The sequence below is a fragment of the Sorex araneus genome, chromosome 4 (genome assembly GCF_027595985.1).
Source record: "Sorex araneus isolate mSorAra2 chromosome 4, mSorAra2.pri, whole genome shotgun sequence".
Classification (NCBI taxonomy): Eukaryota; Metazoa; Chordata; class Mammalia; order Eulipotyphla; family Soricidae; genus Sorex; species Sorex araneus.
Window position 1 is genome coordinate 197,251,298 of NC_073305.1, and position 24,038 is coordinate 197,275,335.

Below are 24,038 nucleotides of genomic sequence, written 5' to 3' on the forward strand. Positions count from 1 at the left end.
CTGAAGTTCAAAGAAGGCCCTTCCTGTCGCCCTGACCGCGCTCAAGACCTGGAGCTCGACACCCCACCCCACCCCACCTCCCCGCCCCCGGCCCCAGCCCGGCCGGTCCCCAGACCCCGGGATTGTCCTCTGCCCCTTCGTTAGGGCCCAGGAGGGAGCAGAGAAGTCGGGAAGTAACCGGGGCCAGGCGGGGCCTTGGCCACGTGCTGCCCGGCCGTCAGGGGCCCGTCCGGGGCTCTCGAGTGGAATTTTTTCTTGCGTTCGGATAAATGTGTCACGGTGCGGCGCTGCGGGGACGGCCGGGCGCGGCGATGTGGGGCGCGCGGCGAGGACGGCGGCGATGAGGCCCGCGCAGCTCCGGGGGGGCCCGGGCCGCGCGCCCCCCGCCTCGGCCGCGCCCGGGGGGCTCCCGCGCCCAGGGTGAGCTCCGGCCGGGCGGCTGGGGGCGCGGGCTCGGGGAACCCCGCCGGCCCCGCCGCTCACGTGGCGCGCGCCCCCGCAGGGCGTCACGTGACGGCGCCCCGGTTGCCGTGGCAGCGGCTGCGGCGCGGGCGGAGGCGGGGCCGGGGGGACCCCGCGGGACCGGCGGCAGGAGGGAGGGTCCCGCACTCGGCGCCCCGGCCGGGCCACTGGGCCGCCGGGCCACGCCAGCGCCGCCTGCCGCGACCGGAGCCGAGCGGGCGGGCCGGGCCGCGGGGTGAGTGCCGGGCGGGGGGTCGCGGAGGGGGCCCGCGGGGCGGGGGTCTGCGCCGCCCGGGGGGAGGGGGCGGAGGCGCACGTGGAGGGGGCGCCGGGCAGGAAGCGTCGTTCCCGCGGAAGTTCGGACGCCGAAGCCCCCGGCCTGGCGCTCCAAGGGCCCGGCAGCGGGGCGCGCGGGCAGCGCGGTGCGGGCAGCGGCTTCGGCCGCGCCTTACGTAAGGGCCAGTCGCCCCGCGCGCGGCCGAGCATCCTCGGCCCGGGGACCACGGCGGCCGGCCGCGCCCTGCGGGAGGTGGCTTCCGCCGCTCCGGGACCCCGCTGCCCGTCGGAGCCCGGCCCCCCGGAGCCCCGAGCACCGCCAGGGGTGCTCCCCCGCACCCCGCGCGCTGCAGGGTGCGGCCCCACGCCGGGGGGAGGGGGGAGGAATTATCAAAACTTGGACTCTGCAGACACTGCGCCCAGAGCTTGCCAGATCCCTGCCAGATCTCCGTTTGCTGTACCTTAAGTTTGTCACCCAGCTTTGCCTTCGACCCAAGGCTGGGGCAGCATTTAGTTCCTTGGACAGGAAAGGACCAGAGGTGGGGGGACCAGGCCCTCGTGTTTGATGGAGACCCCAGTGTCTTTCGCCCCAGGGGCCAGGAAGGACTGCTGCCAGGGAGGAGGGTGGAGAGCCTGGGGGGTGGGGTGGATGCTGGGCAGCTCCATAGCCCACCTGCAGCCCAGTCCTCTCTGGGGGACAGGAGAAAGCAGGCTCCGAGTGACAACCGCGCTGTCATTGGTTCAGGATTTCTCGGTGAGGTTAGGGAGTCCTCCCTCGAAGCTCCCCAGAGCAGGGGCTGTCCCCAATTCCCAGTCGCCCTCCTGCAGGCGAGCCGTCCTTTGGGTAGTAACCGCAGAGCCAGTACTGTCTCCTACAACCGGCGGCAGAGGTCAGAAGAGGGTACCCCTTTTCAAAAAGCTCTCGCCCACCTCCAGGATCTTCCTGTTGGACATTTTCGGTTGGCCTGGATGGATTCAGTCTTGGGGTCACTTCCCCAGCACTGAACCTGGTCAGAACCCCTGACCTGTACACAAGATCACACACACGACACATATTCATGTACGCATGTGCACACACATATAACACACATGCCTTTTTACATATACTACATAAACACATCCATGCATGCTCACATAATGTACGTAACATGCACACATATAACACATGTATACATACACATAACACACATACCTGCACACACATGCACACACCCACACAAAAACTCCCTGGGACCCAGCAGTGCTGACCCCGTGGAATAGCCGTAAGAGGCTTTCCTGGGGCCTGCGTGAGGCGTGTGTGAGTCGGCTGTGAGCTGCCTTCCGTGCCCTTGACGGCTGCCCTGTAGATTAATTAGCTCTGATCCGGCCATGCTGCCCGCCGCCCCGGGCCACCGGAGACCGCCAATCCCCTATTTGGATTAGTGGAGATTTGGGTTTAAATTCACAAATCTCGACAGATCGCCTTTGCGGGATCTTCGCTCCGCTCGGCTCCGGCCAGCCCTGTCCCCGCCTTCCCCTCAGACGCCTCCTCACTCGACCCGCTGTCCGCCAGAGGTTTCCGTTGCAGCCTGGCTTCAGTTACACAAACCAAGTGGGGTTTTTGTTTGGGGGAACCTCCTGCCCGTGCTTTGCTCTGGGGTCGCTCCTGCTGCTCAGGCGACCGACTGTGTGGTGCGGGGGATCGAACCCATGCCTCCCGCATGCCAGGCCTGTGCTCAGCCTATCAGGCTGTTTCCCCGGCCCAGTATACCAGGGTGAATTCTTTCATTGAAAATCAAATCAAGGAGCCAGAGTGACTGTTCAGCGGGTAGGGCATTTGCCTTGCATGTGGCCAACCCGGGTTCGATTCCCAGCACCTGAGCCAGTCCAGGAGTGATTCCTGAGTGTAGGAGCCTGGAGTAAATCCTGAGCACCGCTAGGTCTTCCCTCCCCACCAAAAACTCCTTTCCAAAACAAAAGCAAAATAAAACTCAGAAAATCAAGTGCAGATCTGGCCTAGGGAGATGGCTCAAAGGATTGGGGTGCATGCGTTCCTGTGGGAGCCCCAGATTCAACCCCTGGCACCTTGCAGGCCTCCAGCACTATCAGGACCAGCCCCTAAGCACTGCTGGGTGTGGCCAAAAAAAAAAAATTGGATCTGAGTCACTTGGTTCCCTGGAAGTGCCTGCACTTGGCTCCTGGGTGCCAGCACGAAACTGATCCCTCAGGGGCCACTGGCTTCAGGCTCCTGCTGCCGGCTGGCCGAGTCCCCCTGGCCCGAGGAGCGGCTGGAAAGGTCAGAGGTTGTGCTCAGGCGCGCTCGGTGGGGCAGGCCCGGGATGTTCTTACCAGGATCTTCCTAAGTGCCCCAGCCCCCGGCTCTTGAGTTTTGGGGTGTTTCCCACGCGTGGGCGCCTAGGGATTCCTGCTAAGCCACAGGAGCAGGGGGGGAGTGGGGAGGGGAGGGGAGGGGGCTGGGGGGACGGCCCACACCAGCCTTTCCTTGCAGGGTCCCCTGTGTGCCGGGGCTTTGGTGAAGGGGGACACAATGGGTGGGCGGGTGGGAGCCGGGAGGATACCTGAGGGTCTCTCCCCACCCCCAGCCTGGGTCCCACCATGAGCGCCGAGCTCAGCGTCCCCGCGGACCCGGCCACTCCCGCCTGCTCGGAGCCGGGTCACAAAGGCATGGATTACCGGGAGTGGGTGCGCCGTAGCTACCTGGAGCTGGTCACGTCCAACCACCACTCGGTGCAGGCCCTGTCCTGGCGGAAGCTCTATCTCAGCCGCGCCAAGCTCAAGGCCTCCAGCCGCACCTCTGCACTACTCTCGGGCTTCGCCATGGTGAGTGCCGGGCGCGCCGGGGTGGGGAAGCACCGTGCCCCCCGCACCCCCCCTCCCTCTGCGCCCTGCTGCCTTTCCTTCCTCCTACCCTGGGCCCCTCAGCGCCTCTCAGGGCCGGGAAAACAGGGCGTCCTAAGGTGGCCGCAGGGGGCACAAGGCACTTGCCCTGCACACTGCAGAGTTCCCCGGGCACCACTGAGGGGTCCTGGGCACAGCCAGGTGAAGCCCTGAGCAGCCCCAGGTGTGGCCCAGAAACCAGACAAGCAGAGATGCTTCAGGGTCCAGCCCACCGCTGAGCGGGACCCGTGGGGCTGGGGCCGGGTGAGCTAACCCAGCTGGAACCCCACCTGGCCCCCAAAGGCGTCAGGGCGAGGGTCAGGGAGCACCGCGCCCGGCCTGACTCCCGGCCACCAGCCGCACTTTCCTGAGTCATCCCCACCCGTGTCAGGCCCTGTCTGGGCAGAAGCACCTGCCCAAGGATGTGTGTGGGTGACCGCGGGCCGCTGACGACTCCAGGGAGAGGTCCCAAAGGCGATGGCAGCGGCCACAGGCGCCCACGGAGATGAGACGTGGTGAAGCCAGGGCCGCCGTCAGCCCTGAGCTCATCCAGGGCGGCCCGGCCCGCGGGGACCGCACCTTTGGGCCAGGCCTGCAGTTTGAAGCAAAAGCAGAGGTAGGTCTCACATTTCATTCTGTGCGGCCACAGTGAGGGGAGCATCAAATCACACGGTTGGTCGAGGCCGGCCTCCCCCTCCCCCGCCCCCCACCCTTTCTCCCCGACCCGCCCTCCCACCCCCGACTGGTTTCTTCAAACTTAATTTTCAGGTGTAGGTGGGTGTGGCTGAGACTGTCACAGGTACAGCAGTCCTCCGCAGGGCACTGCCTTGTTTGTCTTTCTGTCCTGCCCTTTTATTTTCTAGCTTGGGCTGCAGTTTCATTTCAGTGTTTTGTTTTGTCTCCCTTTGGCCCCCGAGCGGTGATTCTGTACTAGCAGTAAGGTCCTTGCTGGCTGGACCGAGTCTTGAAGTCCTGTCTGCGGCTGTCTTTCTCGGGCCTGGCCTTGGGAATGTTTGCATTTCCTAAGTTTCAGAAGCTGTGTCAACAAAGTGCTACAAAGGTGGAGGCTTAAAAAATCCCTCATAAAAATTTTAAAATAAATGGGGGAGAGTGCAGACTGCCAGGGGTGGCCCCAAAATAAAATTTAAAAATAACAAAATTTTTTAAAACGGGGAGGGGGCAGAGCGATAATATAGCAGGGAAGGCACTTGCTTCACACACAACTCAGGTTCGACCTCTGGCATCCCTTAGGGTCTCCTGTCCCCAGCCAAGAGTGATCACTGAGCAAAAAGCCAGGAGTCCGCCCCGAACAGTGTCAGGGGGCACTGTTCAGGTGGCCCACGCCCCCCCTCCAAACAAATAATTTGAGATGCAGTTCCTAGAGGTGCTTCTAAGTCTGGTTTCTTTTTCTTGTGTGTGTGTGTGTGTTTAGGGGGGGCCACACCTGGAAATGCTCAGGGCTGACCCCTGGCTCTGCACTCAGGGATCACTCCTGGTGGGGCTCGGGGGACCATATGGGGTGCCGGGGATCAAACCCGGGTCAGCCACGTGCAAGGCAAACGTCCTACCTGCTCCGACCCCCCTGCACCAGCAACCACCCACCTCACGCCCCCATGTCTGGTTTCTTACTGGGGAAAAAACGGGGCGAGATGGCGAGCCACAGAATCGGGAGGGGCCGGGTGGGAGACGGCCTGGGGGAGCCGGGTGGCAGGGCCTTGCTGGGCCTGGACTGAAGAGGCGCTGCCTCTGCAGAGTCGCCGCCCCCGGGCGGGCCTCACGGCCGCGGCCTCCTAGGCCTCCTAGTCAGCTCCTGTCCGTACCTGCTCTGGGCGTTCAGTTCTCTTTCCTTAAGAAATCACCCCGGGAGTGGGGGTGGGGTGGGGGTAGCTGGAGGAATGGCACAGCGGGGAGGGTGTTTGCCCTGCATGACCGACCCGGGTTCCATTCCTAGAATCCCATATGGTCCCCTGAGCACCACCAGGAGTAATTCTTGAGTGCAGAGCCAGGAGTCACCCCTGTGCATCGCCGGGTGTGACCCAAAAAGCAAAAAAAAAAAAAAAGAAAAATCACCCGGAGGCCAGAGCGATAGTCCGGTGGGGAGGGCGTTTGCCTTGCATGTGGCCGACCAGTGTTCAATCCCGGACATCCCATAGGGGCCCCCAAGCATCACCAGGCGTAATTCCTGAGCGCAGAGCCAGGAGTCACCCCTGAGCATCGCTGGGTGTGACCCAAAAAGCAAACAAAAAAAAAAGAAGAAAAGAAATCACCCTGGATATTCCCTGCGAATTCCCAGAATTCCTTGCTTGCGAACAAAAATGGCTAAAGGAGAAAGTCATTTTTCCTGGGACCAGGGAGTGAGCTTAAAGGGCCAGAGGGCAGACCTTGGACGAGACCCCGGGTTTGATCCCTGGCACCCGAGCCCTGGGGCCCAGATAGCCGGGTGTCACCATGAGTGGCCTCCAGAGCCCCCAGCAATAGCTTGAGACGCCCCTCCCCCAGCCTCCTCCCTCCCCCCCCCCCCGCCCACTCTCCTTTAACCCAAGCTGGTGCTTGCACAAGTTCCAGCCCTGCCGACAGTGCCCACCCTCCCGCTGTCCCCCTGGCACACCCTCCTGGCTTGAGCACTGTGTTCCTGGCTGCGAGGCCCCGTGGCATCTGTGAAGCTGGCAGAGCCGGGACCAGATATTATATTTATTTTTCTTTAACTCTTTTTTTTTTTTGGTAATTGAACCACATTCTTTAACTTTTTCAAGGTCAGTCTATTTATCTGTTTTTGCTTTGGGGGCCACATCCGGTGGTGTTCAGGGCTTACTCCTGGCTCTGCACTTAGGGGTCATTCCCAGTGTGGCTTGGGGGACCCTGTGGGGTGCTGGGGGTCAAAATCCAGGTCGCCCACCAGCACAGCAAGTGCCCTGCCTGCTGAGCGACAGCGCCCGCCCCTAGCCTGCTTATTTAAAGGGGAGTTGTCTGGCTCTGTGCTCAGGACCGCCCCTGCCAGCACTCAGGGGACGCACGTGGTGCTGGGGATTCGAACCCGGGTCTCAGCTCGGGCTGCGTACAACACCAAGTGCCTTCCCTCCTGTACCATCTCACCCGCCCCTAACGGTCAGTTTTGTTTAGAATTCTTGGGGGCCCACACTCAGTGTTATTCAGGAGCTGCCCTGGCCCGTGCTTGGGGGTCACTCCCAGCAGTGCTGGGCATCAGAGCCCGGAGTCCAGCCTGCAAAGCCTACTGACCAATACCCTCCCCCTGCATTTTTAATTATTATTTATTGACTTTGTCACGTGCTCCAGTGTCGGGGCTGGAGGGATCGTTAATCTGCCTCAGCCACACGCCAGCCCCACTTTTAGGGACTTCGGGGGCTTTTTTTGCAGGATATAGAGGTTGCACTTAGCAGACCTCATCAACTCTGGGCATGGGGGCCCCTCCCCCACACTCCGGGGTGGCCAGGAGTCAGACCAGGGTCAGCGCATGCCGGGCGAGCTTCTTGGCCCCGGACTACCTCTCCGGCTTTACTTTGAGCTCTTGGTTTTGTTTTTGGGGCCACAGCCATCAGCGCTCAGGACTGACTCCTGGCAGTGCTTAGGGGACCCTTCAAGGTGCCAGGAATCGAACCTAGATCATCCGTGTCCAAGGGAAGCACCCTCCCCCCGTCCTTCCCGCCATCCCAGTTTGGCTTCTTGGCAGGCGGCCGCTGTCATGGGCTGTCGAGGGTCCTGACCTTCATGCTGTGGAGACGGTAGCCCTCCCCCACCCCCCCACCCCCCAGCCCCCGCCACCTTCCCGAGACTTAGGGGACCTGGTGGGCAGAGCAGCGCCAGCTCAGGGCGGTCCTGCCACAGGTGGCCATGGTGGAGGTGCAGCTGGAGACGCAATACCAGTACCCGCGGCCGCTGCTCATCGCCTTCAGCGCCTGCACCACGGTGCTGGTGGCCGTGCACCTCTTCGCCCTGCTCATCAGCACCTGCATCCTGCCCAACGTGGAGGCCGTGAGCAACATCCACAACCTCAACTCCATCAGCGAGTCGCCCCACGAGCGCATGCACCCCTACATCGAGCTGGCCTGGGGCTTCTCCACCGTGCTGGGCATCCTGCTCTTCCTGGCCGAGGTGGTGCTGCTCTGCTGGATCAAGTTCCTGCCCGTGGACTCGCGCCACCAGCCTGGCACCGCGCCCGGGCCCAGCGGCCACACGGGCTGGCAGGCCGCCCTGGTGTCCACCATCATCATGGTGCCCGTGGGCCTCATCTTCGTGGTCTTCACCATCCACTTCTACCGCTCGCTCGTGCGCCACAAGACCGAGCGGCACAACCGCGAGATCGAGGAGCTGCACAAGCTCAAGGTGCAGCTGGACGGCCACGAGCGCAGCCTGCAGGTGGTGTGACGCGGATGCGGCGCCCGGGCCCCCCGCAGGGTCCACACGCGCCGGCCGCGCCCTGCGGCCCGTGTCCCTGCGGTGAGCAGAAACTCGACGTTGTCACTCTGAGCTGTGGGCCCGGCCCTGGGGCGTCCCCGGGCTGAGGCAGGGCCCCAGCACTGTCCAGGACCCCTGAACTGGGCTGCACGCGGGGGGCGTCTGAGGAGGTGCCACCCCGCGGTGACACGCTGACACTTCTGTCCGGTGCTGCCGTCACTGCCCTGGGTTTGTGGGGAAGGGGCCTGGGGCTGAGTGTGGGGGGGGGACCCCTGCCCGGGGCGAGGGTTGGGGACAGGCCTTCAGCTTCTGGGGTGATGCCCTGTCCCCACAGGAGTCTGTTCCCTAAGGGGTGCTCTGGGCCCAAATCCAAATCCACCCCCCCGCTGCCCACCTGCAGCTCCAGCCTCTGGCCCTTCTGCACAGTGGCTACTCCTGGCCATCACCCCGGGGGGACCCTGGGGGTCCTGACTTCCTGTATGGGGAGACCCAAGGGCTGCTCTGCTTTTCTTGACCTTGGGTCACTGGACTCGCCCCAGGGCAGGTCTGCTCACAGCTTCCGGATGGGGGGAGGTGCCCGTGGGGCTTTAGGAACGGGGAGGGGGTCTCTGGCAGCTGGCTCAGCTTTGGGTTGTGTTTGAGCCAGCCAGGCGGGAGGGCACTGCCCCGTTCTGTGCCTGTGAGGTTGGGGCAGGGCTGTGGGGGCCCCTCCGGCTGGTGGGTGAGGGCAGAGACAGCCCGCGGGCCTGCTCAGGTGGGACAGGCAGGTCTGTGCCAGCAACTGACCACAGGCCTGGGGGCAGTGGCGGGGAAACGGGTGGGGTCAGGAGCCGCAGAGCCAAGCTGGGCAGATTGCAGGGGCCAAGGCAGCTTCCGCCCTGGGCCACCCCCCAGCTCCCAGAGACTCCCAGGGGCAGGGCAGGGGTGCCCTACTTTCCTCCAGGCAGACACATGGCCTGGAAGTGGGGCGCACTCATGTGGAGGGACGCTGCTGGGAAGGGCTGGGGTGGGAGGAGCACTGCATTGGGAGCCTCTGGGCATTCCCGGGGTGGACCGAATAAACAGTTGAACAAGGAACGCTTGCCTGGGCCTTTCGGCTGTCCCCGTGCCCCAGGGACAGTCCCTTCCATGCCTTGTGCCACCGCCTCAGGCACCCAGGGCGGGGGTCCCGGTCATGCAGGCAGGGTGCTGGGAGCCCCGTGGGCAGATGCTCAGGCTGGCCTCCATGTAGTGTGGCCACCCCCTCAGCCCGTGTGGGCTGCAGACTAAGGTGTGGCATCTGCAGAGGAACCGCCCATAGCTCCCTGGCACCGGGCCTGAGTGGCTGTGGGGACCAGCGCTGCAGCGATGGGGCCCCAGCCCCCGACTCTACTGGGTGACCAGGCGGCCTACCCCCACCCGCCAGCCCCAGTGGCGGCGCCAGAAAGCAAAGCACCTCACACTTCGCTGAGCGTTGTTTCCCACCAGGCTCTCGGGGGCCCCGGCCAGGCCCTGTCCCGGGCGGCAGTGGGGACCCAGAGTCTGAAGCCAGACACCGTCGTCTCTGCAGGGGTGCGAGTGGATGCAAGCGGTGCCAACGCGCTCAAGGTCCGTGCCCCGCAGGTGTGGCTGTGGGCAGGTCCACAGGTGTCCCGCGAGCGCCGGGGCGTCACAGGGGCCTCCCCTGGAAGGACAGGGCGATGCGCAGCAGCTCCTGCCCCAGCTCCTGCTGCTGCCCGCCGGGCAGGAAGTCAGCCGCCAGCTCGCGGAAGGTGATGCACACGCGGCGGGCCTGGACGTCGCGGCGGCGGATGGCGTGGTGCCACTGGTGGCGGGCGGCGCCGCCCAGCACGAGCAGCGAGCGGCGGGGCAGGGCCACGGCCACCTCCACCTCTTCACACGGCACGGACCTGCCGGCGGCCATTGGGCCACCGGGCCACGGCTCGGGGAGGTCCGACGGGGCCAGGGAGAGCAGCAGGGAGCCGGACGCCTCCCGCGTGAGGGTCAGCACGGTGGGGGACAGCAGGTTGAGGCTCACCAGCCGCTCGCCCCACAGCCACGTGTCGTCCAGGTGGGGGTCGATGGCCGAGCCACGCTCGGGGCAGTAGTCCAGGTTGCACTGCTCCACGGGCTGGAAGCCAGCCAGCGCCGGGTAGAGGCCCATGCGCCGCACCAGGTCTCGGCTGAAGGCGGGGAGCCCGCTGAACCCCTCTGTCTTCAGCTTCTGCTTCCGGAAGTTGACCCGGGGGCCGTAGTCCTGGAGCAGGGGCACAGACGAGGAGACGCGCAGCTCAGGGCCAGGGGACTCGGGTGGGGGCAGCCCAAAGGTGTGTCTGGGGCCGGGTGGGGGGGGGGGACGGGGACAGTCCCAGGCTGTGTCAGGAGCAGGGGAGCCGGGGAACAGCTGAGGCCCAGTGTCCCCAAGGCCACGACCACCCCTGTAGCGCAGGGCAGTGCTGGCATCTTTGCTCTAAAGAACGGCCCACAGCTGTGTGGAAGGGCGGGACCCCAGGAACGGGCGCGTTCCTGGCACCCACAGGGTAGAATGTTGGGGAGGGAGGGGGACAGCAGCTCAGTGGCCAGGTCAGGGCACACGCGCCGCTGTGCTGGGACCCCTTTGTGCTGACCCGCCTGGCCTGGCTGGGGAGTCTCGAGAGGCCCCTGCTCAGGACCCCCACACAGGGAGGGGCGGGAAGGCGTCTGGGGTTGAGGTGCTTGCCTTGCATGTGGTTTGGTTCCCAGGGCCACATGGTTCCTCAGGCACCACCAAGCCCATCCCCACCCCTGAGGAAAGAGGAAGGAGAGACTGCTCCCAGGCGGGGGTGTTCTCGGGGCCGTAGAATGTTCTGGAACTAAAGAGTGGAGATGGGGCTGGAGCAATAGCACAGTGGGTAGGGCATTTGCCTTGCATGGCATCCCATATGGTCCCCCGAGCACCACCAGGAGTAATTCCTGGGCATTGCTGTGTGTGACCACCCCCCCAAAGAAAAAAAAGAGTGGCAACTGAACCAGTCAGTTGGATGGCATGTGGATCCAATATAGAAAGTGAAGAAGTGAAGCAAGCCCAGGAATGTCAGAACAAGGGGCTGGAGCAATAGTACAGCGGGTAGGGCGTTTGCCTTGCACGCGACCGACCCGGGTTCAATTCCCAGCATTCCATATGGTACTCTGAGCACTTCCAGGGGTGATTCCTGAGTGCATGAGCCAGGAGTAACCCCTGTGCATTCCCAGGTGTGACCCAAAAAGAAAAAAAAATGTCAGAACGGCCCCCAGCACCCTGTTGGCGGGATGGGGGCCTTGGGGCAAAGGGCATGGCCTGCTGGTAGTCTCCTCTGGGGGTCCCCCATGTGGAACTGGGATCAGGTGGCAGGTCAGAGATGGGGTGCAGGCAGCAGTGGAGAGAGGGAGTCAGCTGGTTCCTCCACTGGGGGGACGTGCAGGGAGCAGCCTTGGACGGCAGCTGGTGGCCAGCAGGACATCCTGAACTGTAAGGAGGTAGCATGGACCAAGGGGCCCAGTGGGCATGGGGATGAGGCACACGCAGAGGTCACCCCTGCACTCAGCCCACGGTGACGAGGTGTCACGGGTCACTTCCTTCATACAGACAGCGGACGGGTGACAAGGGTAAGGCGGCCTTATCGGCCTGCGGAGAGCCGGGAGAGAGCGTGGCAGGGAGACCCAGGGCGCGTTCTGAAGGAAGCCGCCAGGAGCGGACCCTGCGGGCGGCAGGTGTGGCTGGAGTCCAGGCTCATTTGGGGCCTCAGGCTTGGACAGTGAGGGTCGGTCACCAGAGTAGGAAGGGGCTGGGCCAAAGGCAGTGCCTGTTGGGTGGGGGCGGTGGGTTAGAGGAAAGGCTGGCCCACGGGGAACAGGAAAGGACAGGAGGGGCTGTGACCCCAGCCAGGCAGGGCACAGGCAGGAACAGGCGCACAGATACAGGAAACAGACCAGGAGAAAACCCGCCAGCCTTCCAGAAAATTCACCACTATCACCAGTGCTGGGCCAGCCAGTGGGAGGGGCAGGGAAAGCTGAGGTCCCGCCCGCCTGGCCACCCACTGCTCCATCTTGCCCCTCCCCCCATCCGTGGGCCACGCAGAGGTCCGTAAGGGCGCACCTGCTTCCTCCGGCCGGACTGTGAGAGCCTCCAGGGGTCCCGGTCCATCAGCTGCACCAGCTCGGTCTCCTCATCGGGGGTCACGAAGTCCTCGATCAGCGTCACCCCAGAGAAGGGGAAGGCCCAGCCTTCAAAGTCAGACTGCTCAGACCCCACGGCCCAGCCTATGTCCGAGTATATGAAACGGTTTCTCTGCGTGGGAAAAGGGGTGCAGGCACTTGAGCTTTCCTCACAGGGGCTCCTCCGAGAGCATCTGGGAAGAGCCCGAAGGTGCTCAGGCCCATCCTCTTGGGGACGGTCGGCCGAGGGTTGGAGCAGCTGAGGGGATGCCCCTCGCCAGGAACAGAAAGAAACAGTCGCCTAAAACAGACCCGGGGCTGTCCGAGACCACGTTCCAGAGCCCTCCAGTCAAGGTGGGGGGTCTCTGGACCACGTCTGCTGACCCGCAAGGCAGAGCTTGCCAGATGCAGGCATGCGGGAACCCTCGCTGTGTGGCCCTGGCCCCATCTGCCCAACAGTCCTGTAGTGTTACACGCACATGTGTGTGTGTGTGTGTGTGTGTGTGTGTGTGTGTAGCATGCACATGTGCATTGGCCTGACTGGCCTGGCCATGTCTGCCCATCAGCTGTGTTGTACAGTGTGTCCCAGCCCAGTCTTGGCCTCGGAGCACCCGCTGGCGCTCCCCCACTGTCAGGTCTACACAGCAGTGAGCACCCCCGTTCAGGTTTAGAGGTGTAACTGCACCGCAGGCCAGAGTCAGGTCCTCTGTGTCCTCACACCGGGCATGTTCCAAGAGGGAAGTTTCCTGATCCTTCCACTTGACCCCCAGACATCATGTGGGGAAGGTGCTGTCCCATGGGGCCCGGTCCCACCCCATGGCTACTCGAAACACAGCTCAGACCTTTGTGTTTGGGGTCTGGCTGGTTTGGGGCACTGGTTATTTGAGGGGCGGTGCCTGGAACCCAGAGCTTCAGACCTGCAGTGCATGTGCTCTACAGGTCAGCCTCCTCCCAGCACCTTTACCTCTGCATTTGTTTGGGGCCCTGACAGGTGGTATTCCCAGGGATGCGGGGATCGAACCTGGGTCAGCTGCTCTGTACTATCGCTCCAGGCACATTTTTCAGGAGGAGATTTTCACCTGTGCTCAGGGACCACTCCCGGTGGTGACGGCAGACCCTTTGTGGTTCCAGGAATCCAACCCCGGGTGGGCTGCATGCACAACAACTGCCTGACCCGCTGTCCTCTCTTTGAGACTTAGCACAGACACGGGCGGTTTCCGCCCTGACCTCCCACCTTCCTATCTGCTCTGCCAATTTGAATTGGCAAATTGAATTTCATCCGATTATCAAATCACATAAGCTTCCTTTAAAACCAAGTGCTCCTCGGTACTCAGCACAAGTCCAGCCCGCTCAGTGGCCACGGGCCCACCCACACCTGGGGGGCGGTGCCTTCACCTCCCCCACACCTTCCCCAAACTGGAAGGCCTTACAGTCACCCAAAATCCCGTGTCCTTTTCCCTAAATTAGAATCAATTTCCTCCTTGCCCACTACGGGCCACAGACTTTCGGGCACCCTGCTTGTGGCTTCTAGCACCCTTCTTGCCCTCCCGGTGTCCTCTGTCCAGGGGCCCCGGGGGCTGCTGTCTGATTTTCCCCAAGTGCTACACCCCAGGCCCCTGCTCGCCCGAGCCCGCACCCCAGCGCTCCATCTCACCCCGCACGGTGCAGACCGTGACAGCTCCTGGCACGCCGGACCCAGCCACACGAAGGATGGAGGCGTCGGGGTAGGGGGGTGGGATGGCCTCTCTCCCGGTCCTTACCTGTGGGGCGTGCTGCCAGGAAGGGTCGTCCCCGCTCTGCTCCTCGCAGATCAAGCAGGTCCGGATGCCCTTGCAGCCGCATTCCCGGGGGATCCCCGGGGTCGCCACAGCTGTCGCCGCCATCGCTGCTGCTGGCGGCCAGTGCGCAGGCGCGGCGCGCGCGGGCCGCCGGGAGTTGTAGTCCGAGCGCGGCGGAGACCGCTGGGGGTTGTAGTCCGTGTGCGCGGGGCCCTCTGGGGGTTGTAGTCCGAGAGCGGTGGAGGGGACGCTTCCTTCCGGTCCTCTCTGCAAACCACAAACGCTTTGAGCACGGTACCGCCTCCTGCTTTCGACTCGGGAGGCGGCCACACGACTCGCAGCCGCACATCCATGGCCACGGGACCCCTCACGTCTCGGCTGCTGATGCAGCGGGGCCGCCCCAAGACCGACCGGCTGGGCAAGATCCGGAACCTGGAGTAGGCGGCGGCCCTGGGGTTCTGTGGACCGTTCGCGCGCGCGGGGACGTTAGGAGGGCGCGGGGCGGCAGGGAGCTCAACTGCCCCGGGGACCGGGCGTTGGACGGCGGCGCAACGGCCAGGCGGGGGGAGGACACTGACTGGCGGAGAGTGGGCGGGGGCCCGGGGAGCAGGGGAACCTCGGGCGCCCCGGGTTAGGTGGGTGTGGGTGGAGAGGCCGGGTGGACCCGGCAGGTGAAAGTTGTTCTGGGCATCCTGGACTGCGGCAGGAGACCCGCCACCCCCTAAACGAGGCCTCCCCTCGCTCCCCAGCCTCTCTGGGCTGGAGCTACTCTCGGAGCACTTGGACCCCAAGTTGCTGAGCCGCCTGAAGCAGCTGCAGGAGCTGGACGTCTCCAACAACCAGCTGGACTCGCTACCCCCCAACCTGGGCCTGGGGCACCTGCGGGTCCTGCACTGCTCCCACAACCAGCTGACCGACGTCACCTCCCTGGGCCAGTTCCCACATCTGGAGGAGCTCAGCCTAGAGGGAAACCCCTTCCTGACTGTAAGTGGGGAGCCCCTGCCCCCAGGGCTTCGGGGGAGGGGGGGCCCCATTTCGCTTATAGATCTTTGCCTCCAGCACTTTTATTTCTAATTCTCCTAAGTGGGTTGTTTTATGTGGTGGTGACTTTGCCTTTGTTTTTTGGTTTGTGGGTCATACCCGAACGAACTTGGGATCACACCTAGGTCCCCTGCGTGCAGAGTACCCGCTGAGACACTCTCCAGTTCCATAGTGTTTGAGTGGCACCTGGAGGTCTCAGCTAGGCAGTGCCCAGCCCTCTGAGCTGTCTTGGAGCAAAAAGTAAGATTCTCAGATACAGCGAACATTTGGGCCAGAGCGTTAGTACAGCGGGGAGGGCATTTGCCTTGCATGCAACTGACTCAGGTTCAATCCCTGGCACCACATAGGATTCCCCCAAGTTTCTCGAGTCGTGAACCCTGACCATAGAGTCAGGAGTAAGCCCTAAACACTACCAGGGGTGGCCCAAAAAATCAATTGAAACAAAAAAAGGACCTCTGGGCCAAGAGATAGGACAGCTGGCAGGGCGTTTGCCTTGCACACGCCCGACAACTGCATATGGTCCCCTGAGCGTTGTCCTGGAGGGAGCCCTCCGCATGTGGCCCAGAACCAAAAGAGAAAGAAATGCCCCTCTATCCGTTTTCCTCCCTTTATCTTTTTCCAGGGCAGAATTGTCTGGATTGGGGAGTGAGTAAAACTGATGGAAGGCTGGCGGCAGGGCTGGGGCCAGGGTACAGCGGGTGGAGCGCTCGCCTCGAACGTGGCTGGCTTGGGTTCAGTCCCGGCACCCTGTACCCAATATGGTCCCCAGAGCACCACCAGGAGCGATCCCTGAGCATTGCTGCTGGGTGTGGCCACCCCCAACCAAAAAAAAAAAAAAAAAAAAGTGGGCTGGTGGCATAGACTGGAGAGGTTTTCTGAGTCCCCAGCCAGGCCCCTTGACTCACCCTCCCTCCCTCCCTGTCCAGATCAGCGACAGCCTAAAAGCTGCCTTCCTCCTGCCCAATCTCCGCAAGGTCAATGGCAAGGACGCCACCTCCACTGCCGCACAGGGAAAGAGCCTGAACCGGGAGCTCACCAGCAGGGTAAGGGGGCCCGGGCAGAGTGCTGGGGGCGGCCCCGTGGCCCCCTGCCACGCAGGGTCCAGGTGTTCTGTCCACACAGGTACCCACCGTGCCCTGCGGCTCTGCAGCTTCTAGGAGGTGGTGATGGGAGATGGAGTAAGGGGGTGCGAGAGGGTCCGGGGTTGTTGGCCGGCGCTGGGCCTCCATCTGCGTCCTCTCCCGCCAGGTCACTGCGTACTGGGAGAACTTCATGGCCTCGCTGAGCCCCGAGGAGGCCCTGGAGAAGGCCCAGGCTGAGTTCGTGAGCTCAGCCGTCCAGGATGTCCGCTATGGGCCTGAGTCCCTCCGCGACTTCACGCAGTGGCGGGTAGGTCCTGCCCGCTGTCCTGGCTTAGTTCTCCCAGCTCCAGACCCAGAGGGCTGTGGGGCTTCAGGAGGGCTGCAGGGCCCCTGGCTGTGCCGAGCAGCCTAACAGCCCAGCCCTGCCCAGGTGCGGAAGATCTCTGAGGCACTGGTAGCCTCCGGTGGAAGCTACAAGCAGGCCACGGAGAGGCGCGCCCAGGAGTCCAGGGTGAGTGCGGCCTTCCGGGGGGGTGCCCGAGAGGGCAGCGGGGCCCACACACGTTCCTTCTGACCCAGGCCAGCCTGTCTCTGCCCCTGGGAGGGTGGAGGCCACCAAGAGAGGGAGGAAAGAAACTGGACAGAGGGGCCTGGTCCTCAGCCCGTCCCTGTGTCCCCAGGCCAGGCCGACAGCCCCCAAACGGCTGAAAGACGCCCCCGCCAGCCACACGCCCAGCAAGCGCGTGTGTACTTCCCAGTTGGGCAAGATGGAAACGTGCCCCAGGGAGCTTCGGGAGGTGAGTTCACGGGGGTGGCGGGGAGCGTGGCGGGGGCGGGGCGGGGAGCTGACGTCTGGGCGGTCCTGAGACTCCCCCCGCCCTGCAGTCGGACCTGGAGCTGGAGCCCGTGCACTTCCTGCAGTGCCACAGCAAGAACAACAGCCCTCGGGACCTGGACACCCAGCTGTGGGCCTGTGCCTTTGAGCCGGCCTGGGACGAGGGTACCCGCTGCGGGGCGGGCGCGGGCGTGGGCGTGGGCATGCCCCTGGGGTGGGGGCTGCGGGCAGATGGCCCAGGGAACACTTGGCCAGGCAGGCTGATCCCTCTGATCCCTCCAAACGGTGCAGGCGCCACATCCCAGACGGTGGCCACGTGTGGCGGGGAGGCCGTGTGCGTCATTGACTGCCAGACGGGCATCGTCCTGCATAAGTACAAGGCCCTTGGTGAGGTGTGCGCGACCGCGTCCCCAGGCCACCCGACCCGGCCACCTCTCCCTGCCCCTCGATCCCCGGGCCCCGTCCCGCACGCGGACCACTCAGTCGCTTGCCACCCTTTCCCGTCCTAGGAGTTCTTCTCCGTGGCCTGGACTGCTGTGACCGTGGTCACGCAGACCGGCCACAAGAAGCGCTGGAGCGTGCTGGCGGCTGCCGGCCTGCGGGGCCTGGTCCGCCTGCTGCACGTCCGCGCTGGCTTCTGCTGCGGCGTCATCCGCGCCCACAAGAAGGCCATCGCCACCCTCTGCTTCAGCCCCACGCACGAGACCCACCTCTTCAGTAAGACCCGGCCTGCAGCCCCGACCCCGGGCTGGGCCTCACCCCCCAGCTGCCCGGGCCTTAGCGTTTCCAGCAATCCTGGCCACTGCCTGGGTTTTGGGGAGGGTGGGGGTGGGCGGTGCTGGGGAGCAGACCCAGGGCCCCGTCCCAGAATCCCTGCAGCCCTGTGGGGTGCCCGGGAAGCTGGAGTGGGTGAGCAGGCGGAGCAGGGCCCCTCATGGCCGCCTGTCTCCCTCGTGTCCCCTCAGCCGCCTCCTATGACAAGCGTGTCATCCTCTGGGACATTGGAACACCCAACCATGACTACGAGTTCCAGGCCAAGTGAGCTGGGGGCCAGGGCAGGCCGGGCTGGGGTGCTCCGGCCTTAGCTCACATGCACCCCCTGGGCCCTGCAGGCCCCTGCTCACGCTGGACGCGGCCTCCATCCCCCTGCGCCTCTGCCCGGTCGCCTCCTGCCCCGACACCTACCTGCTGGCTGGCTGCGAGGGCGGCTGCTGCTGCTGGGATGTGCGGCTGGACCAGCCCCAGAAGAGGAGGTGAGGGCGCCCCGGCCGCACCCAGGCACCCGTCACCGCGCCTTCCTCCCGTCCCTCGAACCCCTGCATCCGTGTTCATGGCGGTCAGGTTTCTTGTGATTTTTGAGGGGTGGGGTACTCAGGGGTCACTCCTGGCGGGGTGTTGGGGATCAAACCCTGGTCAGCCCTGTGCGATGCAAGCGCCCGACCCAGGATTTTTTTTTTTTTGCTTTTTGGGTCACACCTGGCGATGCACAGGGGTTACTCCTGGCTCTGCACTCAGGAATTACCCCCGGCCGTTCTCAGGGGACCCTATGGGATGCTGGGATTTGAACCCGGGTCGGCCGCGTGCAAGGCAAACGCCCTACCCACTGTGCTATCTCTCCAGCCCCCCGACCCAGGATTTTTATTGTTCCAGGTCTTTATTATTTTGGGCCACAGCCAACATGGGTGCTACACGGCTGTTCCCAGGGTTACCTGGGGCAGGGGCTGGTGATGCTGGGGTCACACCCCGGCTGTCTGCATACAAACTGTGCCTCAGTCCTCTGAGCCCCCCTCCCTGGGCCCCGTCTGGAGTTTGTGTCACTGGCAGTGACCCTGGTCATGGCAGCATGGGTGTCCTGGCTCGGCCCTCATGCATATTTGTGTACATGCATGTGCATGTGTGGTTCTGTGTATGTCCATGCATGCATGCATTTGTGTGGGCGCTGCTTTCCCAGCGCTGCTTGTTCTCATTCATCGGTCGGTCTTGGGAGCGTTTTGGCAGTTGTGGTTCCACTGGCCTGGTTGATTGCTCGGGATTCTCCAGGTGGGGGGCAGCAGGGACCATGGCAGTTTGCCAAGTGGTGGGGACAACCCTGTGCCACACCGGGACGGTCAGCTCTGGGCCTCCCTGCTATGTGGGTCCAGTGTGGGGCCCTTTCCAAGGGGACCCACACGAACTCCCGGCCTGGAGCCAGCACCCTCCGGCTGACCTGCGCCCCTGCTGCCCCCTGCAGGCCGTGTGAGGTGGAGTTCATCTTCGAGGGCGCCAAGCCCGGGGCCCGGAGAGTGGACGGGCTGGCGTTCGTGAACAAAGACGTCGTGGGTGAGTTGGGAACCCCTGGGGTCCCAGGGAAGCTTGGGTCACTCTGTGCCTGGGCAGGAGTCTGGAGCTGCCCCTCTCCTCCTCCCGCAGCCTCCAAGGGAAGCGGCCTGGGGGCCATCTGCCTGTGGAGCTGGAGCCAGACCTGGGCGGCCCGGGATGGCCAGGCCACCGTGGGCGTGGTGGTCCTGGCAAGGCTGCAGTGGTCCCCCACCGAGCTGGCCTACTTCTCACTCAGCGCGTGTCCAGGTGAGCTGCCCACTGGCCCCGGCCCCCTCCCCTGGGTGCCCTGCCCGCCTCTCCCCGCTGAGGCCCCATGTCCCTGCAGATGAGGGCATCGTGCTGTGTGGGGACGAGGAGGGCAGCGTGTGGGTCTATGACATCCGCCACATCCTGGCTCAGCCGCTGCCTCAGCTGGCAGCCCCGCAGGCGCCCATGCAGGTAAGCACCGCCTGCTCCCTGCTCCGGTGGGGGGGGGCGGGCAGGGGCCCAACACCTCTCTTCTCCCACCAGATCCTCAGGTGGCCCCAGCCCTGGGCTCTGGGCCAGGCCGTGACCAAGACCATGGTGAACACAGTGGTGGCCAACTCCACCTTCACCTACCTCACGGCGCTCACCGACTCCAACATTGTGGCCATCTGGCGGCGCTGTAGCTGATGGTGGGAAATGACTATTTTTATTAAACTCTTCTCTGAGTACCATTTTATTGGGGAGAAAATCTATATACAAACATGGCTGGGGGGAGGGAGTGCGGGGCGTCTACACCGCAGGGCATCTGCACAGGGAAGAGCTACTCGATCCCTTCCTGCTTGTCTTTGATGGCCACCTGCAGAGAAGGAAGGGTCCAGTGAGCTCTGGGCTCAGCCGTGCACCCCCACCCCAGGGCCGCCCGCGGGCTCACCCGGAAGCGCTCCTCCAGCAGGGAGAGCTCGCTGATGAGGTCGGTGATGGCGTTGGTGAAGGCCTCCTGGGGGCTGTAGTCTGGCGTGGTCTGCACGCGGATGATGATCTTGTGCTCCAGGGGGTGTGGGACCTTGTAGCCGGCGAACAGCACCTGCGGGTCCTTCAGCAGCTGGCTGAGATACAGAAAGGGGGTGAGGCGGCCCCTCACGACTTACGGGGAGGCCCATAAGCGAATGCAGCTGGGCGCTGATCCCAGCGCTCCCCACTCGGCTCCTGCAGGGCATCTGGGTTCAGAGCCAGGACTCCAGGAGGTGTGTGCCAGCAGAGCACCCCGGCCCCACCAGCATCCCGAGGATCCAGGACCCCAGCTGGGAAAGGGGGGCGGGGGCAGCAAGTGCTTCCTTGCAGCCCCGGTTTCAGCCCAGGAGCACCCGCACTGCAGATGGGTGATGGAGAGAGGGGTGGGGGAGGGGCCCTGCCCAGGCGGCGATCCACACGTGGACCATGCGGCCTGCTGGCCAAGGGTCCCAGCACTGCTTGGGAGCCCCCAAACACTCTCCTCTGAACGTCAGGTTGGACACTGACAAGTGGGACAGTGTGTGAGGACATGACCCCCACTGGACCCTGGCTCTGCTGGGAACACAGAGCAACAGCTCAGCACACACAGGCCGCTCAGGGCCGGGAAACTGCAGGAACCCCAGGCCCTGGGCCCGGCCTTAAGACCCCCAGTCTCTGCCCCAGGCTCACGACTTAATGATGTTCCCCAGCGTGTGGTCTTCTTTGTTGATGGTGAACAGGCAGGCATTGGGGACCTTCGTGTCCTTGTTAATGGTGATCCTGGGGAGAGACGGGACGGATGGGGCAGGGCCCATCTCCACCGAGTAGGCCGACCCCCCTCCAGTCTACGGGCCCCACCCAGCTCCCAACTCTCCTCTCCGAAAGCAGCAGCTCCACTTGGGCACCATCTAATTTTCAGGGTGCTGAACACGCTGACATCGGGCTAACGGCCCGGCACATGTCACCAGTCACTCTCACCTGGCTGTCACCTCGGATAGACAGTACACCACCCATGTGCAGTACCGCCCGCTGGTTTAGTGAATAGAAAAATTCCCACAGCTGGAAGTCAGTTCGCTTATTGATAATTTCAAAAATTCCTTATTTATTGAAAGCAAATGAGATTTTGCTTTGGTCACACCCAGTGACGCTCAGGGGTTCACCTGGCTCTGCACTCAAGGAATTACTCCCGGCAGTGGACAGGGGACCATATGGAATGCTGGGGATCTAACACAGGTCAGCACATGCAAGGCAAGCGTCCTCCTTGCTGGACTATCACTCCAACAGTCCTACACAAGTAGGACTTAATTCGCAGGGCCGCCCCTTGCAGAAAAACAGTGTAGGCCTCATTGTGCTCCTTCCCTCGGAGGGGACCTCAGGGGGCTCGGGTCAGCAGCTTCCCGGACCCTACAACTGGATGCCAACTGAGAATGTTTCCAGGCACTGCCAAACGGCCCTGGGGGTGCGCACAGACCCCCAGTTGGGCTCCTAGACAGAGCCCTACTCTGCCCCGCCCCCCCCCCCCCCGTGATCAGCCTGAGCTCCGTTTGGAGAACTGGGAGCGCGGCACATGCAGTGGGGCAGCGAATCTCCCGCCCCTTGGCAACCTGATGAAATAAACCTTCAACGAAAATAAATGTCTGCTGGCTTCCACAGCACATAACGGTAAAACTGGAACAATACAGCCAAGAGCAGCATGGCTGCAGGCGCGCTCCCTGATCTCCCAGCAATTCCACTCGGAGCATCTACCCGCAGGACACAAGCATTCGTTCAAACGGATGGGGGACAGAACTGCCAGCGTCCAGTAAATCGCAAAAATGACTGACACAAAGGGAAAGCGGAGGGGCACCTGCTATACATTCTCTAGACCTTTCAGAAGACGTGGAGTTGTTCTTTTGGCCACGTACACGCGTATATACAAGAAAGGTGGTATCATAGACATAAAGGGAATGGGCACTGTGTGAAAATGAACGCCCCACGATGTTCTCATGGCAAAACTGGGAGTGTCTACAATGCTACCCAGATGCTGCTGGCATTGTCCTTAACAAACAAGGGCAAGATTCTTGCTGAGAGAATTAATGTCCGCACTGAGCATATTAAGCACTCTAGAAGTCGAGACAGCTTCCTGAAATGGGTGAAGGAAAATGTCCAAAAAAAGAAGGAAGCCAAAGAGAAAGGGACTTGGGTTGAACTGAAGCGCCAGCCTGCTCCACCCAGAGAAGCCCACTTTGTAAGGACCAATGGGAAGGAGCCAGAGCTGCTGGAGCCCATTCCCCAGGAGTTCATGGCATGAGAAGTGTTTGTTTAAAAATAAAGAGACTCCTGGACTATTTAAAAAAAAAATGTGGAAAAGAATGTGTGCACAGCATTATTCACTGAAGAACTCAGTACTATAGCTAAGACACCAATCGACCCGGGGTCCAAGACAGGATTATGCCCTGGTGTGGACCCACAATGCAGCACGGCCCGGCAGCACGGAAAGATGAAATTAGGCAATTTGCTGAAACGGGATGGCAGCGGAACATGCTCAGTGAAGTCGGCGGGGAGGAGACAAACAGGCCCATCTCACTCCCCTGTGCTGTATAGAGGACCTGGGCAAGGAGATGTAACGCAGTAAAGGGGAGATGCCTAGGTCCACCTTGACGCCAGAGTAGAGAGGAGACGGGCAGAAAGGAAAGAAGCCGGAGCCCTAGCACAGGGGGCGGGCGCCTGCCTTACAGGCAGCGACAGTACAGTGGGTAGCGCGCTTGTGCTTGCCTCGCACACAGCTGACCCGGGTTCGGTTCCCGACAGCCCATAGGGTCCCCAAAGCACCGACACAAGTGATCCCTAAGCGCAGTGCAGGAGGAAACCCTGAGCATCACTGGGTGTGGCACAAAAAGCAGGGGGAAAAAAAGGTTTAAGAAAGAAAGAAATGGAGGTGGGAAAGGAAGGGGGAGGAGGGAAGTAAGTGGGGAGTAGGGGTGCAGGTCCCTCAGTAAAGTGGGGGTGTGGCGCAGCTCTGCATCCAAACCCGGGTCAGCAAAGCTCACAGCCCGAACCCCAGCCCAGTGCGGCAGGGAGGGGCTCACCTGGCACGGGGCGGCACGCACGGCCCCCGAGCGCCACCCGCGCCCCCGAGCATCCCGGGCGTGACCCGAAGCCCCGCCCCCCCGACGCTCCCGTCCCGGAGACTGAGGCTGGCGGCGGGACGGCGGCGGGACGGCGCCGGGACGGACACGCCTGGCCCTCACACTCCAGGGACGGGGCGAAAGTGAGAAATGACCGTCTCTGAATGACGCTGACGAGCTTCCCCGCTAGGCACTGTTTCTCCGTTTCCCGAACCAACGGAACCAGCTGCTACCCGTGTGCGACCGCGCGGCCGGCCCGACGCGGTGACCGCCTGGGAGCGGGGCTGCGGGTCCCGCCCGCCGGCCCCACTTACTTCTTCTCGCCCTCGAAGAGCAGGAACGACTCGAAGGCGGGAGGAGCGTTCATCCTCGCGCCCCGAGCAGCCGGAGCCGCCGCCGCCGCCGCCTCCGCGCCCGAGCGAGCGACTGCTTCCGGGTCACGGGGCGGTGGACCCACCCCCGTCCTGCGCGGCCCGGACAGGCCCGGCGCCCCCTGGCGGACTGGAGGACCATGCGCAGGCGCGAGGTGGCTCCGTGGGAGCGGGAGGCTGCAGGTTCCGCGCAGGCGTGTCCCGAGGGGTTCTGGGCGAGCGTGGCAGGCTTAGACGCGTGCTGTGAGTGCAGGACGACAACGCCGCTGGGCCGAGCCTCGTGCAGGCGAAGTGGGAACCCCGAGATTTGCCTTTGTTTTTTTTTCTGTTTTTTTGGGGGGTGCGTTGTGTTTTTTGTTTTTTGTTTT

General features: G+C 63.3%; 4 protein-coding genes across 6 annotated transcripts; 2 read left to right on the forward strand and 2 right to left on the reverse strand.

The window, feature by feature from the left end:
* The first annotated feature begins 304 nt into the window (after positions 1-304).
* On the forward strand, positions 305-9,324 carry ORAI2 (ORAI calcium release-activated calcium modulator 2). Of its 3 annotated transcripts, none has more exons than XM_055134587.1 (3): positions 305-420; positions 3,321-3,558; positions 7,459-9,324. In XM_055134587.1, exons 1-3 carry the CDS (start codon positions 341-343, stop codon positions 7,996-7,998), a joined length of 858 nt encoding a protein of 285 aa, XP_054990562.1. In that variant the 5' UTR covers positions 305-340; the 3' UTR covers positions 7,999-9,324. The 3 variants fall into 3 exon arrangements, with proteins under 3 accessions (XP_054990562.1, XP_054990564.1, XP_054990563.1); XM_055134589.1 differs by lacking the exon at positions 305-420 and adding an exon at positions 461-697; XM_055134588.1 differs by lacking the exon at positions 305-420 and adding an exon at positions 1,676-3,013.
* A 140-nt stretch (positions 9,325-9,464) lies between these two features.
* ALKBH4 (alkB homolog 4, lysine demethylase) lies at positions 9,465-14,100 on the reverse strand. The gene is made up of 3 exons (XM_004620856.2): positions 13,941-14,100; positions 12,122-12,313; positions 9,465-10,264 (listed from the first exon to the last, which is right to left on the reverse strand). The coding sequence occupies exons 1-3, from the start codon at positions 14,061-14,063 to the stop codon at positions 9,677-9,679; spliced, it is 903 nt and encodes a 300-aa protein (XP_004620913.1). The 5' UTR covers positions 14,064-14,100; the 3' UTR covers positions 9,465-9,676.
* An 82-nt stretch (positions 14,101-14,182) lies between these two features.
* LRWD1 (leucine rich repeats and WD repeat domain containing 1) lies at positions 14,183-19,936 on the forward strand. Its single transcript, XM_055134585.1, has 15 exons — positions 14,183-14,395; positions 14,708-14,942; positions 15,926-16,042; positions 16,248-16,388; positions 16,512-16,592; positions 16,762-16,878; positions 16,967-17,081; positions 17,208-17,308; positions 17,426-17,633; positions 17,882-17,954; positions 18,029-18,169; positions 19,147-19,235; positions 19,326-19,481; positions 19,561-19,673; positions 19,746-19,936. Exons 1-15 carry the CDS (start codon positions 14,310-14,312, stop codon positions 19,887-19,889), a joined length of 1,917 nt encoding a protein of 638 aa, XP_054990560.1. The 5' UTR covers positions 14,183-14,309; the 3' UTR covers positions 19,890-19,936.
* Positions 19,918-23,746, reverse strand: POLR2J (RNA polymerase II subunit J). The gene is made up of 4 exons (XM_004620855.2): positions 23,614-23,746; positions 20,883-20,972; positions 20,134-20,308; positions 19,918-20,058 (listed from the first exon to the last, which is right to left on the reverse strand). Exons 1-4 carry the CDS (start codon positions 23,664-23,666, stop codon positions 20,023-20,025), a joined length of 354 nt encoding a protein of 117 aa, XP_004620912.1. The 5' UTR covers positions 23,667-23,746; the 3' UTR covers positions 19,918-20,022.
* Between the last annotated feature and the right edge of the window lie 292 nt (positions 23,747-24,038).